The 27822-nt window shown below is 23.1% G+C and overlaps 10 protein-coding genes across 10 annotated transcripts; 5 read left to right on the forward strand and 5 right to left on the reverse strand.

Annotated features, from left to right (window-relative positions):
- Positions 1-196: 196 nt before the first annotated feature.
- Positions 197-700, reverse strand: SRAE_2000295100 (Protein Simiate; the record flags this gene model as incomplete). The annotated part of the gene is made up of 2 exons (XM_024654087.1): positions 197-427; positions 476-700. The coding sequence occupies 2 exons, from the start codon at positions 698-700 to the stop codon at positions 197-199; spliced, it is 456 nt and encodes a 151-aa protein (XP_024507493.1).
- A 3222-nt stretch (positions 701-3922) lies between these two features.
- SRAE_2000295200 (Hypothetical protein) lies at positions 3923-4617 on the forward strand (the record flags this gene model as incomplete). The annotated part of the gene is made up of 4 exons (XM_024654088.1): positions 3923-3939; positions 3986-4079; positions 4121-4528; positions 4585-4617. The coding sequence occupies 4 exons, from the start codon at positions 3923-3925 to the stop codon at positions 4615-4617; spliced, it is 552 nt and encodes a 183-aa protein (XP_024507494.1).
- A 338-nt stretch (positions 4618-4955) lies between these two features.
- SRAE_2000295300 (Zinc finger, RING-type domain and Zinc finger, C2H2 domain and Zinc finger, RING/FYVE/PHD-type domain and Zinc finger C2H2-type/integrase DNA-binding domain and Zinc finger, C2H2-like domain and Zinc finger, C3HC4 RING-type domain-containing protein) lies at positions 4956-8273 on the reverse strand (the record flags this gene model as incomplete). The annotated part of the gene is made up of 4 exons (XM_024654089.1): positions 4956-6085; positions 6153-6178; positions 7316-7988; positions 8078-8273. 4 exons carry the CDS (start codon positions 8271-8273, stop codon positions 4956-4958), a joined length of 2025 nt encoding a protein of 674 aa, XP_024507495.1.
- Positions 8274-9153: 880 nt separating this feature from the next.
- On the forward strand, positions 9154-10714 carry SRAE_2000295400 (Nuclear hormone receptor, ligand-binding, core domain and Zinc finger, nuclear hormone receptor-type domain and Steroid hormone receptor family and Thyroid hormone receptor family and Nuclear hormone receptor, ligand-binding domain and Zinc finger, NHR/GATA-type domain-containing protein; the record flags this gene model as incomplete). Its single annotated transcript, XM_024654090.1, has 3 exons — positions 9154-9217; positions 9684-10055; positions 10107-10714. 3 exons carry the CDS (start codon positions 9154-9156, stop codon positions 10712-10714), a joined length of 1044 nt encoding a protein of 347 aa, XP_024507496.1.
- Positions 10715-12383: 1669 nt separating this feature from the next.
- Positions 12384-14779, forward strand: SRAE_2000295500 (AFG3-like protein 2; the record flags this gene model as incomplete). The annotated part of the gene is made up of 2 exons (XM_024654091.1): positions 12384-13194; positions 13245-14779. 2 exons carry the CDS (start codon positions 12384-12386, stop codon positions 14777-14779), a joined length of 2346 nt encoding a protein of 781 aa, XP_024507497.1.
- Positions 14780-14987: 208 nt separating this feature from the next.
- On the forward strand, positions 14988-15614 carry SRAE_2000295600 (Hypothetical protein; the record flags this gene model as incomplete). The annotated part of the gene is made up of 2 exons (XM_024654092.1): positions 14988-15363; positions 15406-15614. 2 exons carry the CDS (start codon positions 14988-14990, stop codon positions 15612-15614), a joined length of 585 nt encoding a protein of 194 aa, XP_024507498.1.
- Positions 15615-16281: 667 nt separating this feature from the next.
- Positions 16282-18088, reverse strand: SRAE_2000295700 (EG:80H7.4 protein; the record flags this gene model as incomplete). The annotated part of the gene is made up of 3 exons (XM_024654093.1): positions 16282-16483; positions 16527-17004; positions 18076-18088. The coding sequence occupies 3 exons, from the start codon at positions 18086-18088 to the stop codon at positions 16282-16284; spliced, it is 693 nt and encodes a 230-aa protein (XP_024507499.1).
- A 3752-nt stretch (positions 18089-21840) lies between these two features.
- On the forward strand, positions 21841-23294 carry SRAE_2000295800 (Histone deacetylase 2; the record flags this gene model as incomplete). Its single annotated transcript, XM_024654094.1, has 2 exons — positions 21841-21883; positions 21931-23294. The coding sequence occupies 2 exons, from the start codon at positions 21841-21843 to the stop codon at positions 23292-23294; spliced, it is 1407 nt and encodes a 468-aa protein (XP_024507500.1).
- Positions 23295-23589: 295 nt separating this feature from the next.
- On the reverse strand, positions 23590-24530 carry SRAE_2000295900 (Peptidase S1 domain and Trypsin-like cysteine/serine peptidase domain-containing protein; the record flags this gene model as incomplete). Its single annotated transcript, XM_024654095.1, has 3 exons — positions 23590-24195; positions 24238-24469; positions 24520-24530. The coding sequence occupies 3 exons, from the start codon at positions 24528-24530 to the stop codon at positions 23590-23592; spliced, it is 849 nt and encodes a 282-aa protein (XP_024507501.1).
- Positions 24531-24718: 188 nt separating this feature from the next.
- SRAE_2000296000 (Kinesin-like protein KIF15) lies at positions 24719-27500 on the reverse strand (the record flags this gene model as incomplete). Its single annotated transcript, XM_024654097.1, has 2 exons — positions 24719-27283; positions 27321-27500. The coding sequence occupies 2 exons, from the start codon at positions 27498-27500 to the stop codon at positions 24719-24721; spliced, it is 2745 nt and encodes a 914-aa protein (XP_024507502.1).
- Between the last annotated feature and the right edge of the window lie 322 nt (positions 27501-27822).

Genomic DNA, 27822 nt, shown 5'->3' on the forward strand with positions numbered 1-27822 from the left:
AATATAATTATTTTAATATTTTACATGCAAATTGTTTTTATAATTATTTATCTGCATTCAACAATAATAAAAAAAAATATTTTTACAAAATTAAAAAAAAATAAATACTTTAAAATAAAATTTTTAATACTTATTATTATAATTTAAACAATTCAACAACAATAATAAAAAAAAAATTATAAAAAAAAACAAAAAATTATTCACGTTTAAAAACTTTTGGTAAGTAACGTTTATCATCAGAGGTTGGCATAACAATAGCTAAATAACCATGATTTTCAGGATGTTTTCGTACCAAATCTGGATCATTTTCTAACCTATCATTTACTTCTATACAATTTGCTCTCATACCAAACTTTAATGGATATTTTTTATCACTTTTAGTTGTTATAATACATAATTTTGTATCAGGAAAAAGATTTCTAGCCCCCTTAAAAAAAATATATATATATAATAAAAAAACTTTTTTTTAACATACCTTTTTTCCTTTTCCGGAGACATTACTTTTTATTTTATCAGCACCTCTTTTATTTACATCCCAATCAACTTTAACAATTTCCTCATTCATTGCTTCATGATTTTTGTTAAGAGTAATAACAATAACACCACTATTATGTCTTATATAACATAAATCTTTGTACCCTTCAATTTCATAACGTTGATAGTTTTTTTCAACAACAGTCTCATAGCGAAGATCCACCATTATACACTTGAACTAAACAATAAATTATTAATAAATAATATAAATTATTATAAAAATATGTGGGACAAAATTATACCACTTGTAATAATATAATAATATAAAAAAATATTTTTATTAACAAAATAAAAAAAATAAGCCTAGTCTATACTTTTCATTCTACAGTATTAGATATAAAAATATGTATATTAAAAAAATAGAAAATCTCACATTATTGCACAATTCTCTGGATCATCTATATTTTCAATATTTGGAGACAATTCCTGTGGAACAAATCCATAAGAATGTAATTCATTAAACATTTTTGTTAAAAGAATAATTCTTTCACTCTTCTGATTTTCATCATTCTCATCATAATTTTCTTTCTCAAATTCAATACAAATTTTTCCCACAATTTCTTGTTGTTTCTTATATTTTGTAAGCTCTTCCTCACTTAATGTAGAACTTTTTTCCTCCAAAAATTGTGAAAATTTATCTCTAATTTCTTTTATTGGAGGGTACATTGTTTCTTTATTAGTCATTTCCTCCATTAACATTTCAGTAAAATTTTTCATAAAACTATTTGGATCTTCAAATTCACTCATTATTTTATTCATTTCCTCCTCACTACATCCATTATTAATAGTATTTGCCGTTTCCATAAATTTTTTCATATCAGAAAAGAAATTTTTATCCTCATCTAAAACTTCCCCATCATTTGTATCTCTTTCAGCTTCAACTTTCTAAAAAAAAATAAAATAAAAATTAATTAAATTTAATAATAAAAAAAAACCAACTTTCATAATAGCATCAAGCATTGTTTCAAAATTTTTTGATGCGTCTTGCATTGCCTGTTGATCAAGTTGTTCCATAAATAAATCCAAATCATCATCTGTACATTGCTTATCTTTTTTATTTTCACTTTTACCTAAATCAGCCATAGCTGAATTCATCAATTCTGCCAACTCATTATCCTCCTGATCTATAATAGTTTCATTGGATTTTTTACCATCATCTGACATGATTGATTAGTAAAAATAATAACAACAAATAATGTTAACAGGTAAAAGTAATACGATAAAAGAAAATAAAAAAGTAAATGAACTATATACTAAATGTCGTTTCAAGATTAAATATTAAGACAATACCTTTTAAAAGATAACTATCTAATCAGAAATAAATATATAGTAATATTTTTTTTATTAATATAAGGATAAATATTATTGAGAGTATATATATAAAAAATGATTAGTAAAAAATTTAAACATTTTTTGTTAATTTATTATTAAAAGTGAATCTTATCAAAGTTGGTTTTTTTAACAAAATTTTAAAAAATTTATATTAAGATGTATAGTACTATATTATAAAATAAACAATTAATTAAATTTTCTTAAAAAAATATTTAATTTAAAAGAATTTTATTTTTTGCCATTGTATTCAATTAATATTACAATACTTTTATTCTTATTTTTAAAAAAGTTAAGTAATTAATATGACAAAATATTACAAATACTGTTAAATTTAGAAAAATTATCAAAATCAACCAAAAAACACTTAACAATGGAAAAAACTTTTTTTTATACAATATTTCTAGTTAATAGATTGTCATCGACACAACCAAAATGAATATTTAAAAAAGTACTATCTATGATGTTATAAAAAAAAATTACAACATACAATAGTGAAAGGAAGTTAAATGAAAACATTTCAAAACTGGATATGGCCATCGAATTACTAAACACAATATATTAATTGATTAAAAAAAATATTTATTTAGTGAATAATTTTAAAAAAAAAAAGTTAAAATTCTTGAATATATTATTTATTTTAAGTTGAATAGATTTTGAAATGTATTTATTAATTTATTTATGATAAAAGATTTTGTATTTTTTTCTTAATTATTTGTTTACTATTTTAAAAAATTTATTGTAATGTAAATCAAAAATGAGGAAAAAAACTGTTATAGTTTATATAAATATGTATTTTTTTTTGGTATAAAAAATTTCTATTTTAATAATAATACCATTTTTTTTAAAATCAATTTTATTATAGTTATTAATATAGAAATATATTCTCCCTACTTTTAGTTAAAAATAATATATTATATTTTTTTATAAGTTAATGTTATAAATTACTAGCGACAGAAATAAAAAGTTTACTAATAATATTGTTAACTAATAAACTTATTTCTAATATAATCATAACAAAAGATTTAGGCTCAATTTAGAATGATAATGATATGAATAAAATTTATATTAATCCTCTTGTTATAATTGGGATGAGATTAACTATTTTAATATTGTTAAAAATATTTAAATCTTCTTTACACGGAAATAAAAAGGTAACACAAAACTTTTATAGTAAAATACTATACTAACTTTAAACTGAATGATTATTAATTTATAGATATCGTATATACGGTTAACTTAAAACTGTTTTATGCTAGTATTTTTAGTTCAACTTTTACTCAAATTATCATTATAAATTATTTTATAGAACAAAACAAATAGTAACTGGAAGAATATATATAGATACTTTCTATATATATGTATATATTTTCTTTTTTTTTTATTAAACATTATAATTAATTTGTAATTTCATTTTATCACTATATAAATATAAAAAAATATTTAATTTTTAATATTGTTCATTATTAATAAAAAAAAATTGTTTATACTTTTCTATATATTTACATTAAAGCTTTATCATAAGGCTAAAAATTATATTGAAGAGTGTTATAAAGTTATAACTATTTTATTTATTGTTATTATAATACAATACATATAAAATTTAGTGATAAAAGGTAAGAGTGAATAGAAAAGAATTTTGACTATTAGTTTATTATCATACAAACAGCTATATTAAAAGGATGCATGAATAATTTATTTGTGTCATAACTAATTTAGAGATGTAAAGTTATAATATTTATATATTACTATAGATTAATTTTATTATATCAATTATATTAATAATTAAATTTTTTTCTTCTTTTAAATATTTTAATATATACCTTGTATATAGTTATTTTTTAAATATATAATTACATATGTTTTAAATTTCAGACAACACTTAATATTAACATACATTTAAATAATTTTTTCTAGTATTTAAGTTTTTATTCTGTTTATGCCATAACAGTATATTTCAATATTTTATAAAGTGATACTTTGTTTAAAAAAAAATAAGATAGAATAATAAAATAAAGGTATATTCAGTTCTCTATGCCAACTGACATTATTCTTCTAAATGAAATATAACCAGAGGTAGTGTTGTTTTTCTGGTTATTACTATTTTTACATATATGAGTAGTAACAGTGAAAGAAACGAAGAAGGTGAACCTTCTCTACAAGCTAAAATTTTTGATAAATATCAACTTTTGGCATATACAATTGTTTTATGTACTGTAAGTTTTTAATTAATAAATATCTTTTTTACTTTTTTTAGTATATTACTTGTTTTTGTGAATATTTATATTTACGATTAACTTCAATATTAATACCAGAACATTTTAAATGGCATCAAAAAGTTTGTCAAAGGAATGAAGCTGTTATTGGGAAAAATGCTTGGCATTATTCTATAGCTATATTATTATTTATTGTTGTAGCAATTTTTAAAATATTATGTTTTTTTTTACTTACATTATCAGATCCCTTTTTTAAAAAAGAACCTGTTATTAACCTAAGGCAACGTTTAACATCAAAACAACAAGAATTTTTAAATTTAAAAATATGGGTATTAAAAATAACTAATGATACGATGTATCCAACATTTGGAATTTATATTATTTGTTCTGTTATTATATTTCTTATAAGTTATTATTTGTTAGGAATTAATGATTCTTTAGATTCAAATGTAAGTAAAGTTTTAACATTTGTTTTTGATGGTTTAATGATTGTTTATTTGCTAAGTTTTCCCATTATAACAATCATTTACCATCCTGATTTTTATTGTTGTAATAAAAAACCTCAAATGAAAAATACAAATGAAAAAAAGAATCCTATATTATTATCACATGTAAAAATAAATAATTCAACAAGAATAAGAAGAAATAGGTCTCAAGAAAGCATTTCACATTTAAATATGTCATCGTCTCCAACAAAAAATTTTAGAATGTCAACAAATAGACATACAAATTTATTCAGTGAAAATCAAAAGATCCTGAAACCAAGATCAATATCAACTGACGTATAATAATATTATTTTTTTTTATCTAATAATTATTTATTTAATTACTGTTTCTAAAAAATATTAACAAAAAAAAAATATATATATAAAACTTTTATATAACTTGTTCATGATATATTGTTTCAGAAATATCATTTGACTCAAAATTACATTCATCCTTGTCTTCAATAAAATAATCTTTATTCATCATATCATTATTTTTTTGTTCCCATTCACAGGACATCTCATGATTTACAAATTCTCTTTGATTTTTAAAACTTCTAGAACAAGCACATACCCATTGTTTTAATGAATGACGTTTTTTGTAATGTTGATTTAATAATGCACCACTGATAAAGGATGATTTACAATCAATGAAACAACAAACAAATAATTTTTGATTTAAATGTCTTCTCATATGCATTCTCATTGGTGTACTTTGACTGAAACCTTTTTGGCAAATTGTACATTTATATGGTTTTTCACCTGTGTGAATCCTTTCATGAGCAGCTAATTTTGAAGGGTATTTAAATATTTTATTACAATATCTACATTTACCAATTACTGGCTTTTTACGAATATGTGGAGATGATTCATCTATATTTTTACCCTTTGCAACAGCATCAATAATCCAATCCAGATTGTGTGAATTGATTTTTATTGGACGTTTAACTTCTGGTTTATACATTTTTTGTGGAGCAACTTGTTTAACAATTTCTGGACTAACATAAACACTTTCAACAACTTCATTTTCAAGTTTTTTCTTTTTTCGTCCTTTTGTAGGAGGGGCAGCATCAGCTAAACATGACATATTTTTTGATTCAGTACTAACTGGTCGAATGTGTACAATATTAATTTTCTCAGTATCAGATTGATAAACATCATCATATTCTATATTTTCCTCATCATGTAAATCTGGAGAATAAGATTCTAAATTATCAACAAAATCTTCCTCAAAAATAATACTATTATCATATTTTTGTATTTCTTCACAAAACGTTTCATCATCAAAAGTTTCAATTTTACTATAATGAAATCCTTGTGAATCATTCCATTCTTGTTCAAGTGAACCCATATACATTGGAATACGTTGATGTTCTACTTGTAAATGTTCATTTAAAGCATATTTATTAGTAAAAGAGCATCCACACTTGGAACAAGTTATTATATTTGATATCCCAGTAGTAGAAAAGAGGACATCATACATGTTATCATCAAGAGAATCATTCCCACGTAAACTCATAGCTAAAAAACACAAATTTTATTGCAACTTTATAGGTAGAAAATAATTTGATAATTTATAAGTAATTACTTTTATTTACAACATTACGATTGTAGCTTTATCAAAGGTAAAGTTAAAAAAAGTATTATGTACGAAAATAATCTAAAATTTGTAGTCTTTTTATGTATACATTTTACCATATTTCAAACTTTTCGTATTAAGACATCGTTTTTTTTGACATTAATAAAATAACTTTAAATAAATATATAAACATTATTTATTTATTTTTTTCAATACATAATTTTTAAAATCAACTTTTTTAATTCTAAAGATTTAAAAATTTTCTTAATTTTTTTTTATTTTTTCAAATCTGCTGAAAAATTTAATACTATTATAAACATCTTAAATTTTTTTTAACAATAAATAATAAATTTATAATTAAATTATATATACAAGATATGTGATTTTTACATTACAAAAATATTGTATTCTTATTAATAGCTAAAAGTTTTTTTAAAAATAAAATATTAAAATTATTTTATCAATTAAATAAGATAAATGAAACTAAATAAATAAATTAGAAAAATTTCTCAAAATATTAGTATATGAAATTTATTTAAATTGACACTAATTTATTTTATATAGGAAAGCCAAAACTATTTTTAGTTTTATATAATGAAGTTTTTTTTTAATTTTGAAGTATCTTATTACTCAGAATTTTGTTTTAATTAAGATATACTGTTTCGTTAAACAAATGGACAAAAATATTTAAATTAAATTGTCATATATATATATATATATTTTCTATAGTTTTAAAAATTGTATAAATAAAGATATTTAGATAAGCACACAAATATAAAATATATAAAAATTAAATAAGAAATTTTACTTATTTTATTTTTAATTAATAGGAAATATGTGAAAAATTTTTCTCACAGCAGCGTGGCGCAGTGGAAGCGTGCTGGGCCCATAACCCAGAGGTCGGTGGATCGAAACCACTCGCTGCTATTCTATGGGGATTTCCCTTTTTTATTTTTATATAAATCAAAATTATGCATTCAAACTTTGTATTTTATATGTTTTATCTGTATCAAATAATCTATAAGACATATATTATTAGTATACTTTTTATTGCACTTTGTAAATGCTTTTTTTTACACATATTTTTCTTACATCTATTTTTTACAATCAACACCAATAAATTAAAAGAAATAATTTGAATTATTTTCTATTTTCAAAAGAAAGTAGATTACATTTTTCTTCTTTTTCTACTTAACATTGATTGTCCAGTTGTACTATTAATCACATTTATCATGTTATCCTGATTCAATATACTTTCTTTCAATTTTTCAATATCATCTAAATTTGCCCTCAGCTTTTGGGTAAATTCTTCATTTTTATTTATATTCTTAATTATTTCATCTAACTCATCAATTTTTTGAGAATATTGAGTCATTAAATTATTAATATCAATTAAAGCTACACCTATATTATTTGCCACTTCAGCTGTAATATGAGTTTTATTCATGACAATAGATTGAAATTCTTTAACAGCAACCAAAAGGCAATCATAACATTTTGTCACATTATTTATTCTATTCAAATTTTGTTCTTTAATATCTTCATGTAACAAAGTTATTGGATTAATTTTTTGAAGATCATTTAATTCATTAAGCATATTATCTATTAAAGTGTTTGGATCAAATTTATTAAAATTATGATTTGAATGATATTTCCAACCACAAGTAGGACAATAAAATTTAATTTTAGATATGTTATCACAGGTGTTACATATATATGTTGAAAAGGTGTCAATTTTTTTTCCACATGTCACACATTCATTTTCATTATTTTTACATAAATTATTATCTTTATAGTTTATATCATTATCCTTTAAATTATCAGTAGAATAATCATCAACCATTTCTATAAAAATATATAATTAAAATAAGTTTATTTACTTTTTAAAATTTCATTTACAGCAATTGAATTTGGGAGTAAGTTTATTTCAACACGGCATGTTGGACAAGAATAATGAAGTTGAAAGTCAGCAATTGTGTCATCATTCACTTGTTTTGATGCATCATATAAATTTTGAAGGCAATCACTACATAAAGTGTGACCACATTGAAGTGTTTTAGGAAAACTAAGAATACTCATACATACACAACAAATTAATTTATCACAAATATTTACACTTGAATTCATCATAAAAAAAGATTATTACTATCTGAAATATTGTCAACTTTCCAAATTTTCTAAAATAATGTTCTTGTTAAGATTTTTGATTTTAAAAAATAAATTTAATAAAAATTTTTTTTATTTTAAAACTAAATCTTTCTAAATGATATAATTTGATTTGTTATATATAATAAAAAATAAAATCAAATGCGGTAAAATTAAAAGATTTTGACACCTTGACAATGTAATAAACTTGTTATCTTCAAGATTATCTATTTAACTCAAAATAAAATTAAAAACTTTATTTGCGGCTTTGTTTTATTACAATTATTTATATCACTTTTTATTCAAGTTCTGATTAAATTATTTTGTCCAATAAAAAATATCATCTGTTTTATAACTTTAAAATAAAAACTATAAAACCATACTTTTTTTTTGCCAGAAACTATTGTATAGACAATTGTCCTCATCATCATTAAAATTTTTTTAGACATTTCCTTCCGTTTGTTTGCTAATCAAGTTCATAGTCATACTTCAATCTGACCTTATATTAACTGTTCAAATAATTAGGTGGATACGTCGGCAAGGTATACTATTTCTAATGGGAGCAGTTGTTTTAGAATTTTTCTCTGCTCGGAATCATATTGCACAATCAATCTTATTTCATTTGTTGGAGTGTGACGCAATTTTACTGAAATACTTCTAGTAGGAGGAGAGTATTTGGTAAGATAAAAGTTGTAAAATTATAAACATCATACATTATGGGCAGGTGCTTTTTTTATGGTATTAAAATAGTTTAAATGTATTGTTGGATTGAACATTTATTATTTTGTGATATATTACAATTTCAACATTCTTACTTTTTTTTTTATTTTCTATAAAACTTATTTCCAGAATTGATTTATTTTAAATGAGTTCTTCATCATCTAATAGCAGTAGTCCATGTGGAAATTCTCCAAAAAATCGTAGTAAAGGTATGTTATAATATTCATATATTTATGTTACCTTTTTGAACTTGCCAAAAAAAAGAAGAAGTAAATTTACTTTTCATACTCTTATACTTTTCTTTATGAACTTCTTAAAAATTTATCTCACGTTAAAATAACTGAGATAGTGACCTTATATTCTATACAATAAACTTTTGTCCTAATACATTTACTTCCCGTGACCTGAATCAAAAAATATTACCTAATAACAATGACCCTTTCCATTATTATTCATAAAGATTAAGCAACAGGTTACGTAATTAGCAATTTCACGTTATTGCATCATAAGCATTAATTACCGTAACTCCGTTAAATAATAACTAAAAAATAAAAATTGACGTAATAAGTTAAGTAGAAATTTTGCTACCGAATAATGTTTTCGGTTTTAATCAAAAGAATAGTTGATAAATATAAATATATAGTTGTCGGCAAAATATGTTATAATAAATTTTAGGTACACCTTACATTCCTAGTTATCTTGAAAAAGGACAACTTTGTAATGTATGTGGTGATGAGGCTACTGGTCTCCATTACCGTGCCATAACTTGTGAAGGATGCAAAGGATTTTTTAGAAGAACTGTTCAAAGAAAACTTGTATATACTTGTAAAGAAGATGAGAAATGTGAAATAAACAAGAATACAAGAAATATTTGTCAAAGATGTCGTTTTTTGAAATGTATTTCTAGTGGAATGAGTACTGAATCAGTCTTAAATGATAATGAAAGAACAGCAAAAAGGCAATTGATAAAAGAGAATAGAGAAAGAAAAAAATTAGAACATATATATGAAGTTTTTCAAAAAAAAAGTTCTTTGACTGATTTAGAAAGTTTTGAATCTTTATACAAAATGATTACTTTTAGTTATTGTAATACTATAGATGTTCCATTAAAGATTGATCATCTTCCTGGAGCTGAAAAAGATGATAATTTAAAGTGGCACTGTGTTATGGCTCCTATTATTAAAAGAACACTTTCATTTGCTAGAACTATAGAAGTTTTTACATCTTTGTCATTAGATGAACAGGAACTTTTATTAAGTAAAGAATCATGGCTTGAAATTCAACTTCTTAGATTGCTTCATCAATATGATCCTGAAAAAAAGTGTTTCTTCTCAGTTGAAACAGGAAAAAAAATTTATCCACATGAAATTCAGATCAATGAAACATTTATGCGTGATATGCAAAATCTAGCTGATTCATTTATTAAACTTCAATTTGATAATTCTCAATTAGCCATGATATCAGCAATATTTATAATCAATCCTGATGTTATAGATTACAATCACATTGCAATGGAGCATCATAACAAATTTTGGAGATGTCTACAATGCCTTACAGAACATAACCCTTCCTATTCACCCCAACTTTCCAGATGGCCAAGAATATTATCCAAAATTTCTCATTTTAGAATTTTAGTAAATAGACATCTTCCAAGTTTTATGACTGCTTCCAATGCAAGTGATATAGAAAAAATTTTTACTCTTTAATTTTCAGATCTATTAATCTCTTTTTTTTCAGTATATACAATCAAATATTTAAAAATCAGTTAGTGATTTTATAGGCTTGAAAGTTAGTTATTGAGAAATTTTTTTTTAATTAAGATGCATGATTATCAAAAAAAAAAAATTTTTTCCCAAGAATAATATTACGCATATCTTTTGTAGATAGATATATATTTTTTTTAATTTTAAGTTTTCGTTGCCATTTTAAGATTATAATTAATGACGTGTTTTTAAGTTTTATTATACTTAGTTTTATTTTTTTTAGATGGAGTTCGTTGCCAAAATATGTACATAAATATCAATTTTCTTTAGTTATTATTTAAAAAAAAAAATTAAAAATATTTTTTTATCAAATTATGTAAAAAAAAATTTATCATTTATTTTTATCATTTTAAGTTTACTATCAAAATTTATTGCCAAACTAACTGTAGATTATTACCATTTTTTTGTTAAGCTTTTTATAAAAGCAACAATTGTAGTTTAATTATTTTAATGTTTTTTTAGATTAAATATATTTTTTAATTTGTTTTTAATAGTTTAGATCTTTCAAGCCAAATTCAGCCAAATATTTTAGATGTCAAATTTATTAATGTTATTTTGAATTTAATTTTTAGTGAATATTATATGAAGAAAAATTTCAAAAAGTTTGTGAGAATGTTACATTCGTGCACAGTGTAAATAATTATAATTTTTTTTTAATATTTTTCGGTAAAAAACAATAAACATTTTTCGGCAATACTCTTTTTTATGATTAAAATGATTGTTTTATAATTTATTTTCTGATCATATCTATTTTTCTTTTAAGTGTTGAATGAACAACTTTGCTATTTCACAAGTGCATTATAACAAGTTTGTTCAGTTTACTTTATTATGAATAACAACAGTTTATATTGTTTTAAGATCTTAAACTACTACATCATCTTTGTCAAAAATGTGTAAAAACTTTATCAATCTTCGTAGTATATCATTTATACACTTTACAATGATTTTGTAGAAAAAATAATTGAAAGGAAAATATTTAAATAATTTATACAAACTTTGTAAAATTCTCCAAAAAAATTTTTTTTTAACAAATTTTATTTACAGTTATATACAAAAATTTTAAATATTTAAATTTATATGTGGCAATTTATTTGCCAATGGATATTTTGCATTAAAATATTTTTATTTTAACAATTTTTTTGTGTAATTGAAAAGAAGACAAACTCTCTCTGTCAAAAATATTCTTCTGTAGCAAATGTTTAATATTAAACTAACAATTAATTTTTACCACATTAAGGATATACAATAAAAGTGGTTATTTTCTAAGAATTTAATTTTTAAACTATTGTTATTATAGTAAAACTGCAGTCTTTATAAAGAAACTTTATCTTCTTGATTCTTCCATTTTATCAGAAATTAATAAAAAAAATTTTTACATTATTCTACAAAATTTTTATTCTTGATGTTTAAAGAAAAAAAGAGTTCTAACAAGTTGACACTTCAGTTTATTTCTCCACTTTTTTGTCTTATCAAGACTTTTTGGAAAAGTGCCTCATTTACTCATTATTTCTTTATAAAATGATTTTACTTATTTCACCATTAATTTATTTTATTTTAATCATTATATTTAGTATTTTTTTTTTAGGAATTTTACATTTAAATTGTTTAAGACATGCTACGTTTTACAGTTTCTTCAAATACAAAAAACAAAAACGTTATAAAGAAATATATAGCATGTTCACTTAAATCGAGAAATATTTACACATCTTCTTTCAAACAAATATCCTATGGAGATAGAGAAAATCGTGTTTTAAGTAGTAAAGAATTAGATTGTATATTTGGTGAACATCAAAAATTTCCAAAATTACAAGAAAAACTTAATAAAGTATACCAATTATGGACCAGAAAAAGTAAAGTAGACAACAATAAATCCGAAAACAATAAAGATGATGTACTTAAAAAAGAATTTGAAAAGGCTTTTCAAGAATTTAAAGATATGTTTTTTAAAACAAAGCCTTCTACTGAAGGTTCACAAGAAAGTAGTAACGATAAAAAGCCATCTTCTGACAAAAATAAATTTAGTGAGAATGATAAAAATGGTATTTTAATAATGGCAATAGTATTTCTTATTGCCTGTTCGGTTGTTTATTCAAATAGATATAAGGAAATATCTTGGAAAGAATTTGTTAATGACTATCTTGGTAAGGATAATTTAGAAAGATTAGAAGTTGTAAATAATCAGTGGGTTAGAGTAATCAGAAGTAAAAGTGAATTTGATAGTTCAATACCTTATTTTCAAATAGGATCTGTTGACTCATTTGAAAGAAGTCTTTTTACTGCACAAGATCATTTAAATATATCTTCAGATAGACATGTTCCTGTTTTATATAAAAGGGAAATGGATTGGAAAAAAGAAGGTCCAAATTTAATATCTCTTATTTTACCACTTGCTATTGCTTTTTGGATATTTAGAGGCATTAGAGGTAGATTGGTTTATTTTTTATTATCATTTGTTAATTTATTTTTTAATTAGGTAAAGGAAAGGGAAAAGGTGGATTTCCAGGTTCACTTTTTGGAAATGTTGAAGCTAGTAAAGCTAGATTAATTAATAAAGAAGATATTAAAGTATCATTTAAAGATGTTGCTGGCTGCGAAGAAGCAAAAGTAGAAATTATGGAATTTGTAAATTTCCTTAAAAATCCTAACCAATATAAAAATCTTGGTGCTAAAATTCCTAAAGGAGCTCTTCTTACAGGACCACCAGGTACAGGTAAAACATTACTTGCTAAAGCCACTGCTGGTGAAGCTAATGTACCATTTATAACAGTATCTGGATCAGAGTTTCTTGAAATGTTTGTTGGTGTTGGTCCTGCTAGAGTACGTGATATGTTTGCTATGGCTAGAAAAAATTCACCATGTATCTTGTTTATTGATGAAATAGATGCTGTTGGAAGAAAAAGAAGTGGTAAAGGTAGTATGGGTGGTCATTCAGAACAAGAAAATACTCTTAATCAATTACTTGTTGAAATGGATGGTTTTAGTACTGAACAATCTTCTGTTATTGTTATTGCTGCAACAAATCGTGCAGATATGTTAGATAGTGCACTTCTTAGACCTGGAAGATTTGACAGACAAATTTATGTTCCTGTTCCAGATATTAAAGGAAGATCATCTATTTTTAAAGTACATTTAAGTGCTCTTAAAACATCTTTAGATAAAGTTGAATTAGCTAGAAAACTTGCTGCTCATACTCCTGGTTTTTCTGGAGCTGATATAGCTAACGTTTGTAACGAGGCAGCTTTGATTGCTGCAAGAGATGCGAATGAAGAAATAACAATGAAAAATTTTGAGGCAGCCATTGAAAGAGTAGTTGCTGGTATGGAAAAAAAATCACAGGTGTTACAACCAGAAGAAAAGAAAACAGTTGCATATCATGAAGCTGGTCACGCAGTCACAGGATGGTTTTTGCAATATGCAGATCCACTTCTTAAAGTTTCAATTATTCCTAGAGGAAAAGGTCTCGGTTATGCTCAATACCTTCCAAAGGAACAATATTTGTATACAAAAGAACAACTTATGGATAAAATATGTGTATTGTTAGGAGGTAGAGTTTCTGAAGAACTTTTCTTTGGTCGTATTACAACTGGGGCTCAGGATGATTTACAAAAAGTAACTCAAATGGCTTATTCTCAAATTGTTAAATTTGGTATGTCTAAAAATATTGGACCATTGTCTTTTGATACTCCACAACCAGGAGAAATGGCTTTTGATAAACCATATAGTGAATCAACTGCTCAATTAATAGATAATGATGTTCGTGAATTAGTAACTTTTGCTTTGGAGAGAACAAGAAATTTGCTTGTAGAAAAAAAAGATGAAATTGAAAAAATTGCACAAAGATTATTAGAAAAGGAAGTTCTTAAGAGAGATGATATGATAGAATTATTAGGTAAAAGACCATTCCCTGAAAAACATACTTATGAAGATTTTGTTGAGGGAACCGGAGGTTTAGATGAAAATGTAGAATTACCCAAAGGTTTAGAATCATGGAATAAATCAAAAGATTAATATGTTTGTTATAATTTTTTTTAGGTCATTTGTTCAAATATAATTCTTTTGAGTTAAAATATGTTTTATAATGACAATTTTTTTTTATTTATTATATAAAATAATTCTTAGATTTTTTTTTAAATGGTTTAATAACCAAAACTATTCATTTTAATAAATTTAAATAAACTTTTAAAAGTTTTTTTGTTTATAGATTAAATTTAGTAAAATGTCAAAAAAAGGAGGTCGTGGAGGGTCAATGGCGCAGTTGGCTTCTGCTTTGGGAATTCAAAGGGGTGACATTGGAACTTTAGTTAATCGAAAACGAGAAGAACCAAAACTTTATACAACATTATCACGTACTGGAACAGATATTGAAATGACAAATGATCTTCAATTTATGGTTGATATGAAAAAAGCAGTTATTCGAAATTTTGAAGCATCTGAATTTTATCGTAGTGAAAGTTTAATTAGTGAAATGGATAAAAGTTATTCAGATAAATATTTAGAACAGGAGAAAGATATTTTTCTTCCATATCTTAATAGAGTTCCAATTGAATTACATCCAAAGAAAAGTAAAGAAGAATTAGCTGCTGCAAGAAAACGTAAATATGAAGCTGAATTAAGTAATCGTATTGCTGATTTAGAAGCTAAAGAAATACAAGAAAGTGGAGTTGAAAAAAAATCAAAAATTCAGGGATATGATGATGAAGAAGAGGAACAAAAAGATGATGATGAAAATGTATATAGTGATGATGATTACCTGGAAGAAGATAATGATTATGCCACTACATATTTTGATAATGGAGAATCTTATGATGCAGGTTCTGATGATAATCTTGGAGATGATTATTAACAATTTACCATTAAATGTTAATTTCCACAAAAAAACAAAATTTAAAAAACAATTTTATTTTATCGCTTTTAAGATATTTTTTTGTAAATAGACGTTTTAGAATAATTAATTTTTGGTTAAAAATATTTATAATTTATCCAATAAATGTAAAATATGTATATAATTTTTCTTCAAAAACAAAAGTTTTTAATTTATTTCATTTAATGTTAATATAAAATTATTTTTGATATTTCTTAATTAAAATCTTTTGAATTGTTTTAAATTGTTAAAAAAATTTTTAATCCAAAGGAATTTTATTATTGATTTATTACAAAAATAAAAAATTCAAATAAATTTTATATATTGTTAATAATTTGAATTTAAAAAAGTTTGCCATTTTAATACATATAATTCTTAAGCACAAACTTACTTTAATATTTTTAACGTTTTAAATAGGTTTAATTAATTCAAGAAATATTTTACATAAATATCAATATTATAAGTGCAATAATAAATGTCAATATATATGTAAATAGATAAATTATTAAAGAAAGACTTTTTTTTTATTAAAACTTGATATATAAAATTAAAATATTGTGATTCTTACAAAATAGTCTTTCTATAAAAATATAAATTGTATAAAAGTATTAATTCAATATACATTAATGTTAATAAAATTTTTAAAATTTCAGCAATTAGCACAATAATTATTTAAACCTGGAGCTGAAGATTCATCTATTGTTATCCTACCATTACCACCTACATATTCAGTTGGTAAAAATTCACCATCAGCTGTAGCCTGAATACGATGCATAACCATATCCAATAAACATTCTACTGCTTTGTCAACATTTGTTGCCATGGAAGATGATGTTTCAAAGTATGGAAGACTTTAGGTAAATAATAAGTATATAAACTAAAAAGTAAACTTACTTTAACTGGTCCGCCAATTGTTTGGCTCTAGCAGTTGAAACTTGTCTCCTATTCTCTAAATCAGCCTTATTTCCACATAAAATAATATCAGGAGTTTCACAATATGCATGAATTTTTAATTGTGAAAGCCAATCTCTAATATTTAAAAAACTTTGTTCATTTGTAATATCAAAAATTAAAATAAATCCCATAGCATCACGGAAGAAGGCTGTTGTAAGAGATCTAAATCTTTCCTGTCCTGCTGTATCCCATAATTGTAAAAGAACACGTTGTCCTCTGGTATTAAAACCTCCACGTGCAGATTTATAGACAACTTTTTTTTCCTTAAAATCAATTCCAACAGTTGAAATAAATTGTCCTGTAAATGTATTATCTGTGTACCGATGAAGGAAAGACGTCTTCCCGACACCTGAATCTCCTAATGCAAGAAATTTTATTAAATAATCATAATCAGACATACTTGATATGTTTTCAAGTGCTAAAATATTAATTTATAAATATAAAAAAAATGTTTTTAAATGTTAAATAAGAAAAATATTTTTTTAATTCCGACAATAATTAAAAATATTAAAGATAGATCTAAAAATTTTTAATAAGATATATTTTTATATATTAAAATTAAAAAATATATATATATATTTTTATCATTTAAAAGATAATATATATTAAATGAAAGTTTAAAAAATAAAAAAAAAAAACAAACATAAAGAATAACAGTGTAACTTATTTTTATAAAACTTTTTAAAGATATCTTCAAAAATGTGACCATTTTTCTAAAGTTAATAGTTTATATTATAAAATACTGATAACATATATCCATGTATTTTTAAGCATACATATATATATATATAACATATATGTATAGCAACTATAAAGAGACATTTAATAAAATGTTAAAAACTAAAAAAAAAAGGTACAAAAACAAGAGTTATAGATATACTTAAACTGATATTATTATTATGGATAAAAAGATATTTATAAAACAAATATAGTACATGATATTATAAATAAATATTATTTTTATAAAATAATATTACTTTATGGCAATAAAAATAATTAAAATAAAAATTTTTAAATAAAAAAAATTATTTTATATAAAATATTAAGAAAATCAAAAAAAAAAAATAATCGATCATATTATTAATAGTACTTTTAGTACAATAATATATAATATATCTTCTAAAAACTGTTAATATATTTTCTTTTCAATTTTCATCAGTTAGAAAGTCTATCTTTTAAGTAAAATAGAATTAAAATAAAATTCTCTATTTAAATTTTTCTTCCTCTATCCATCGAATAGTTGAAAGGGAGAGTGATGACTAGAAACATGGGCCTATTCTTTTTTATAAAGTATATTTATTAAAAACCATAAAATTTTTGTTTTAGTTTTAGTTAAAAAAGAATAAAAATAGAAGGATGAAAATTATTTTTGAAATATTTTTTAATTAACATATGAGCATTTAAATTATAAAAGATAATGATATCATTATATATTTCTTACTTTAGGTGGTAAATTTGTCATTAAAAAATTTATCCATAATATTATTACATTCATTAGTCATTTAGGTATATTTATTAAAAATTAAAGCCAACTAAAAATATTATATATATATTATATATATATAGATATAATATATATATATTTAAATAAAATATCTTATATATATATAATATCTAAAATTCTTATTCTTTATAAATGTCATCACATGGCAATTTATTGTTTACTTATTTTTAAATAAACATGAATTAAAAAGAATAAGCCTAATCAAGAATAAAAAATTAAATAAATTAATGATGTCTCAAGAATAAAATTTTATTATTAACCACCATGACATTTTTATAAAATATAATATAAAGTTATCTTGTATTAAATTGCAACATTTAATTCAATATTAGGAATAGCAAAATTTCTTGGAGAAATGCAATTTTTCATAATGATAAAAATATAAAATTTCTTATCAATTTATTTTTATATCTTTTTTTTTTAAACAATTACAACACATACATTTATAAATAATAGATAAAAATTATTATTTTTCTTATTAAATATTTTATATAATATGAAATATAATTTTTTGTTATTGTATTTATACTAATTATTTTAAATTTTTTTTTCTTACAATTTAAATATTTTAGTAGAACCAAAAAAATGGATGAAATAAAAAAGAAAGATAGTATAATTACAATAAAAATTGCAACAACAATCTAATCCATATTTTTATTGTTTTAATTGTTGTGGAGGCATCTCTCGTACATTTATAAAAATGAAAATATAAATTAAAAAATGTTTAAATGATTGTCATTTTTTAAAAAAAATTTTTTTTATCAAGATAATTATTTTAGATAAAATTGCAATAATATAATAATAAAAAAATATATTTAATTCTTGCACAAAAAAAATATATATGTATTAAACAAATAGAATAGATGTTTTAGATAATATTTCCTTATACTTAAAATGATAAAATATATTTAAACTTATTTTAAAATAGAAACTTTTTAATTATAAAAGATGATCAATTTAAAAAAATATAAGAATAAAATACTAAAAATAATTACTTTTTTAAGTACATATTTTTAATGAAATTAAAAAAAAACAATAACAAATTATTAACTGGTATTTTTTTTTACAATTTATGTACTTTTTTCATTAATTTAGATTTTTTTAAAGTTAGTTATATGGTAAAAACTTAATGCTTCTACTATTATTAAATTTTAAATTGTTTTTTTCATAAAAATAGCAAAAAAAATGTTTTATAATATTCGATTTTTATCATAGATATTACTAAAACTTTTTAGTAAAAAATATAAACCTATACTTTTTACTAGAGTTATAAAAGGCAATTTTTATATTTTTTTTTTAATATATTAATAAAGTTATAAATAAAGAAAAGTACTTTATGAGTTATATATTTATAGCTACTATTCAATTAATTTTAATTGAAATGTTTCTTTTTCTAAAAGTATATAATAAAAAAAACTATTATAATGAAAATAAATAACTATTTATTTAATTTTTTAAATAATAGTATATAATTTTACTTATTTTAATTGTTGTATATTCTAATAGTTAAATTATATGATGTAATACTAAAATAACTTCATCTAAAAATTTTTTTTTTTTCATTTCTTGACCATAAGCATGTTATAAATGCCTGAAAATAAATAATTTTATTTAAATGAAGCAAATATGTATTAAATAATATTGAAATTAAACGACAAAAATAATATATTTTGACAATATTTCGTTTATGACATGACTTTTTGAAATAATAACTGAATTGGTGTACCAAACCGAGGGGATAATAAAAATTATCTCGTTTCATGAAAGATATATATATGAATAGTAAAAAAATATTATTATATGAGTGTGATATTATGTATTAAAAATGACAGTTAGTTCTTGAATAAAAAGTTTAATAGTCTAGTATATTAATTAGTCTATTCCAATTAATAATTAATCAAAACTGAAAAAAAAGAAAAAATTTTTATAGAATTATTAAGTATATCATATTTTTAATATTTAATTAATTTTTTATTTTAAAATTTTCATTTTTTTGCTAAAAATATTTTGCACCAAAGTTATGTTTATAAATAACAGTTAATCAGTTTTACACTACAATTTTAATAAAATTATTAACCTGCTACAACAAATTTTAACCAATAAAATATTTATTATTATCAATTGGTTTAGAAATAATTTTAAAAAATGTTTTTTAATTTTTAATAAATAACCTATATTTCAATGATATTAACTAAATTTCAAAAAAAAAATTTTTTTTATCTTGTTTGCCTTAATTTAATTTCAATTCAATAAGTCAAATTTTTTTTTATTGCTTTTTATAGAATTATATCATAGTAAAGAAATTTAATAAAATATAGAGCATGTTAAAAGATATAAGGTACAAAGAGTATTGAACTTCTTTGTCTTAAAAAGATATATAAATGAAGAAAAAAAAATGAAGTATGAGTAATTTATTTTAAATTTATGTGTTATCTTTATATCTCCGTAATACTATTATTTATTTATATTTTTTTTATTTTAAGTAGATAATCAATTAAACTTTTTTATAGAAATTTTACTTCATTTAATATTGAAGTGTATGTTATTATATCACAATTTTTTATGAACACTTTTGTTTATATATTACTATATTTTATAAAATAAATTTTAAAATGTTTAACTTTTGATTCAACAAGAAAATATTTCATCATAATTACTAAATTTTAAACTATTTCTAATAACTGTAATAAAAAAATACTTTTTACTTGTCATCTCTTTAAGCTCATTTTGATGTAACTAAGTATTTATTCAAATGTCATTAAATAATTGAAACATTCAAATAACTTATACTAAAAGTTATTCTCTATCATTAATCATAAACATGTTAATTTCATGTTTACATAAATTTTGACAATTAATTTCAGTTAAATATGCTCAATGATTAATAATATTATGGGGAAAAAAAAAGTATTTTTAATTATTTTATTTTTTTTACATTCAAAGATAAAAATCTAACATCAATTGAATTGTAAATGAATTTATGAAAGTGCAGTTTGAATTTTTTTTTTTTGATATTTAAGATAAGTATAATGAAAGCATTTAAAATGAGAAAGATATGATGATTAAAAAATATTTATAGAAAAAAATAAAATTTAAATTGTGAAGTAAAAACTCAACCATTAAATGTCTATTTTTTTTAAACTTTTGGTGCCTAAAATACGATTTTTATTAAATTAATTTTGACATATTTTATCTTCTTGAATTTTATTTTATATTTAAAATGTATCTTTTATCTTGATGAAGAATAATAATATCAGGTTTCTAAGCAAATTTTTTTTTTATTATTAAGGTAAATTATAATAATAACATAAAACAAATATTATTAAATTTAACAACAAAATTATAAATTAACAATTATTTTTTCTAATTTAAACTAATTTTATTCTAAAATAAAATTATTAATAATTAAAAATATATATGTAGTGATTAATTATTTAAATAATTTCCCATGCCTTTATTTTGGCATTATTATTTTTTACCTTATTTACTAGATATTGATTTATCTCAAAAAATGATACTTCAGGTCAGTACAAAAAAAATCCACTCCGCCCTATAAAGTCGAAAAAGTTATTATAAGATATGATGAATATCTACTATAGTCTCATAAATACAAACTCTTCCTATCTAATTATTAATTTCAACCAACAAGGAGACGCTTTTCATCCTAAGTTGACAAATATAAGTACATTGGAATAGTGACTAGTTTATTTGCATCATTTTGATAAACATATTTTCATTGGCATTGTAGACATGACTTCTGGACAGCCAAAACGTGTTGCATATTATTATGATAGTAAGTTTCTTATATATTAATTATATAATTTTTTTTTTTAATTTAAGGTGATGTTGGAAATTTTTATTATGGACAAGGGCATCCAATGAAACCACAACGCGTTCGTATGACACATAATCTTTGTCTTAATTATGGTTTATACAGGAAGATGGAAATATATAGACCTATTGTTGCTACATTTGAAGAAATGGCTAAATTTCATTCTGATGATTATTTAACTTTTCTTAATACAATAAGACCTGATAATATGTCTAATTTTGAAAAGCAAATGAGTTTATTTAATGTTGGTGAAGATTGTCCTGTTTTTGATGGATTATTTGAATTTTGTACTATTTCTTGTGGAGGATCTATTGCTGCAGCAAAAAAATTAACCGAAAGACAATGTGATATTGCTATTAATTGGATGGGAGGTCTTCATCATGCAAAAAAATCTGAAGCATCTGGTTTTTGTTATACTAATGATATTGTTATTGGTATACTAGAACTTCTTAATGAATATCAACGAGTTCTTTATGTAGATTGTGATCTTCACCATGGTGATGGTATTGCTGAAGCTTTCCTCACTTCTAACCGCGTTATGACTGTTTCTTTTCACAAGTATGGTGATTTTTTCCCAGGAACAGGAGATTTAAGTGACATTGGTGCTGGTGAGGGTTTAAATTATGATGTTAATTTCCCCTTAAGAGACGGTATTGATGATTTAACCTATGAAGCTATTTTTGTTCCTGTTATGGAACGTGTCCTCCAACAATTTCGTCCAGAAGCTATTGTACTTCAACTTGGAGCTGACTCTTTAACTGGTGATCGACTCGGATGTTTTAATCTTACACTTAAGGGTCATGGAAAATGTGTTGAATTTATGAAAAAACAAGGGATTCCTTTAATGATGTTAGGTGGTGGTGGTTATACTGTTAGAAATGTTTCAAGGTGCTGGACATATGAAACAGGTGTTGCTCTAGATACCGAACTTTCAAATGATCTCCCATATAATGATTATTTTGAATATTTTGGACCCGATTTTAAATTACATATTTCTCCAAGTAATGTTCCAAACAATAATACTAGGGAATACTTACAAAAAACTTCTTTACAAATTTTTGAGAATTTACGTCATGTAGACGTTGCTCCATCTGTTCAATTTCATGAAAAACCATCTTCATATTTAAAATATGATGAAGATTCCACTGAGGATATGATGGACACGGATACACGTTTACCCAATCATATAACTGACAAAATAGTAGAAAATCCGGCAGAATTATATGATACTGAAAAAGAAGGTGAGGTCCCTGGAACAGATATTTCATATGCTAATATAGAAAATGCCCCTATAAATGAAATATCAAAGGATCAGCCAATGGAAACGTCAAATGAACCAAGTACAACAACGATTGAAAATCAAATGAACTAATATTTTTTGTTAACACCTTACTTGTAATCAAAAGCTTTTTGAAGTAAATTATTTTAGTTATTGACATTTATGGTCTTTATCTTTATATTTGTTAGTAACCTTTAAGTTTGATAATAACACTTTTTTGTATAATGTTAATTGTATTATTTTTGCCAATAAACTCACAAATAAGTTTAAACTGTATTAACTCTGATGAAGACTTTATTTATTAGTTTGTTGTAAATAATTAATATTGGCTGTTATATAATGAAGTATAAATATTTCAGTTATGTCATTGTTATCATACAAAAATAATTCAAAAAAGTCTATTTTTTTTAATCTTTCTATTAAATTTTGTTTTATGTTTTTTAAATCTTGATCTATAGCTAGTGTCACAATCTCCAAAAACTAAATCAAGTTCTAAAGTATGATTGAAAAACAGACTATCAATAAAATTTCTATTATGTTTACTATGTAAAAAAGGAATTTTTGATGTTTTTAATTTTTTGCAATCTTTTGTAGATCTTTTAAGAATGTCATCAGAAAATGAAACAATTCCATATATGTAAAGAGCTTCTTCAATTTCACAATAAACTGCAGCACCAATATCACCCCAACAAACAAAACCATCATTTTCAGTTATTTCTGATTCTAGTAATATATAATGTTCTGTTGTTTCTAACAATCGAACTGGAATTTCACGTAATTTCATATTAAATTTATTTGTTTCATCTCTTCCCCAAGATCGTATAAAACATTTAGATTCTCTCTGAAATTCATCATGTCCTAAAAGATAATAATCTCTACTCATTTGTTTAAAATGATCTGATGTCATAACTAATATTGGATGATAAGTATTCATATTTTGACAATAAACTATATCTTTTGTTATTATTACAAAAGCAATATCATTTATTGTATCCTGATAATAAAAAGTAAAAAATATTTTTATTAAATAACTTACTAAATCATATGTCATTGGATTAAAAATAATTTTTTTAATTTGATTATTAAAAGCTAATAATCTTTCTGGTTTACCAATTATAGATAAATCATTTCCATACTCAGTAATATATATAGCACCTCCATCTTTATGTGGTCTTAACAATTTTTTTCCACATCTAGCAGTAGTAATAATAAAAGTTGTGTTAACAATATGTCCCTGGCAAATAAAAGTTGATGTTGTTCCATTTACTCTAAAAAAAGCTGTAGTAAAATGACGAACGTGTGGATCTGACAAATTTACTTCCTTCCCATACATCAACGAAAAAATTATTTTTATCAAACAAACAAAAGTAACAAAAATAATCATCATGTTTTTAAAATTTTTCTTTGATGTTTTTTAATTTAATAATATGATAAACAAATAAAATTTGATTTTTAAATGATTATATTATATATAGTAACATATATACAACTAAAGACATATTATTAAAGAGAATATATTAGCATGTAGTTTTCTTTTTTCTTGTTGATCTTCTAACTGACTCCGTAATACTTGGTTGTTCCTGTTCTTTTAATACTTTTTTACGAGGTTCTGATTTTTTTGTACCAACTTTTTTTACTGGGCTAGTAAATTTAATTTCTTCAGAAATATCCTCTTTTTCATTTAACTTTTTAAACTCATCTTCTAGTTTCAAATATTTCTCCTCCCATTCATCTCTTTCTTCTTGTGCTCGTTTAAGAATCTCTTCAGTAAATTCTCTTTGACACTTATCATTTAATAATTGATCTTTCATTTCTTTAACTTTAGATACAACAGCATCATAAATAGAAGAAGATGAATTAAATGAAGATAAAACAGACATCCTAAAATCATTCGGTGAGAAACATTGATTAAGTACAGATTCAACCATAGATCTTATCTGCATTTCTAAACTTTCTTTTTCTTTCTTAGTCTTTAATAATGCTTGGTTGATTTCTTCATATTGTTTAGCCATTTTGTTAGTTTCAAGTTTATTTAAATCTTCTAACTCTTTTATCTTCACAAAAAGTTCATCGTTTTGAGTTGTAACTGCTTCTATCTCCTGTTTAAGTAATATATTTTCTTTTTCAATTAAATTTTTATTGGTAACATTTTGTTCATTCAATTGTTGTGTTACCTGTGATAGAGCATTTCTTAAATCAGCATTTATTTTATCACTTTCAGCTACTTTACTTTTCAACTCTTCAGTAATTATAGCATAATTTTTTTTAACTTCTTCAATAACATCATCGTTATTAAATTCCTCACAAAGTTTGGCTTTTTGTTCTTCAAGTTTTTCCTTTAACTCTTTTTTATTAAACAGCTTAAGATTATCAATTTCATAAAGTGCATTTTCTAATTCTATATCTTTAGCTGCTATTTGCTGTTTAAGGTCATCACAATTTTGTTCTGCTGTTAAAAGTTTACTCTGGAGTAACTCAACATTTTCAAGAGATTCCTTTAATGTCACTGAATTATCATCGACAATTTTTCTCAAACTTTCAATTTCAACTTCATTTCTAGATTCTCTAACTTCCGAACTATGAAGTTTTTCCCTCAATTCATCTATTACCATCTCAAGGTCAATAACCTTACTCATATATTGTTGAATTTTTTCATTTTCCAAATTCTCATATTTTTCAATAATTGATTCTTTATTTCTTATTGTATTCGATAAATTGTTTATCTCTACTTCAAGACGAAGTTTCTCCACTTTTAACATTTCAATTTCAGAAGATTGTTGAGCAGAAGAAGCAAATGTTAAGTTCATTTGTTCTTGATCTTTGTCAATATTTAATTTAGTTTCTTCAACAAGTTTGTTCAAATTTGTTGGAACATGTATGGCTCTTCTACGATTCTTCTTGCTGTCTGATGGTTGTCTACTTCTACTGATGTTTATCAATTCAGACAGTTGAGTTTTTAAATCAGTAATACTAATTTTGTATTCCATTACATCTTTAGCATGTTCCTCTTCAAGTTTAACAAACTGCCCATGTAATTTCTCTAGATCTTCATTTTTTTTTAATAGTTGTTTTTCAAGACTATTGTTCTCTGCACGAATAGCATCAAATTCTTTATTTGAAATGTCTTTCTTCTCTTGAAGTTTTTCAAACTCTTTAGTTAATAAATATAATTCTTCCTTTGATTTAGATAAAAGATTTTTATAAACATCAACATTTTTAGCACGTAAATCTTCATTTACTCTTGCTTTATTTATAACTTTCATACAATTCATTGCAAAATTTAATGTAGATATAGACTCTTCTTTGAATCTTCGATCTGGATGACAATTGACAATTACTGCTGTCCTGGCATTTCCACCTAATGAATCTCGAAGAAGTTGAGTTAGAAGAGAATCCCTATATGCAACATACGAGTTATTCGAAGTTGATAAGGACCGAATGACACGACCTAATTGAAGAAGTGACTTGTTAATAGCAGCTGTTTCAGGAATACGTTCTGTATCAATACTTGACATATTTATACGTTCCGAACCTGCTAAATCAACCAAATTTAAACAAGATTTACGTACATAAACTGCATCTTCAATCGTCTCTTTAATTTCAATATCAAACGTAAAAATAGCATGAGATCTAGATGACTCAGCATTAATAGATGTCTCTGAAACAATTCTATTTGTCCATGCCTCTTTCAACATTTTTTGTAAATCAGATGAAGTATTGATAAATGTATTAGTAGCACCTTCAACAACAATTCCTTGAGGTCGTGTTTTCAATGTTATTTTCTGTAAATGTGGAGTTTGGAGATCATATAAAGTTTCTTTGTAAAGTTGAATACATTGAGCATTGATTGCAAAAGATACAGAACAACGAGATGTCTTAATTTTTTCCAATTTTAATAAAAGATAATTAATAGATCTTTGAATCAACCCTTGATTTTCAATATTATTTTCTTTCCCATCAATTGGTCCTAACATCGTCCATGTTTTACCTGAACCAGTTTGTCCATAAACGAATATAGTTCCATTAACACCTGTTATACATCCATCAACAATTCTTTTTCCAAGTTTTTCAAAAATTTCAACCTAGAAATACTATACAATAATAGTTTTAATATCATACCTGGGTAGAATTTCTATCAAATACATTGTCAAATGTATATTTTGTGTGCTCACTATCACTATCATATATTGAAACCGTATTATTTAAAGAATCTACAGCAATAGATTGATTATCATTTCCTGAATTTATTAAAGACGGCCGGATTCGGCAAGAAACAATTAATTTCTCACTGGTAGCCATACTTCTATAAATAATTTATAAATAATATTTTTAAAAAAATCTAATTTTAGAGTTTAATCAATATCACAAAAGTAATGTTACCGCCAAAACTTGAAACAGTTGGCAAAATACAAACTACAATCGTGTTAAAATATAAACCTCTTTATTGGTAATCAAAAATATAATGAGTAACTAAACTTAAAATACCATGAATATTTAAATAATTACTAAACAACTATAGTGATACTTATCAACGGAACAATTTCAGCGCGCAAATCCAACACTACTACAATTTTTTTTAAATAGATGGAAAATTCCTTATTATCTACATTGAACTTCACAA

This window comes from Strongyloides ratti (assembly GCF_001040885.1).
Source record: "Strongyloides ratti genome assembly S_ratti_ED321, chromosome : 2".
In the NCBI taxonomy this organism is placed as follows: Eukaryota; Metazoa; Nematoda; class Chromadorea; order Rhabditida; family Strongyloididae; genus Strongyloides; species Strongyloides ratti.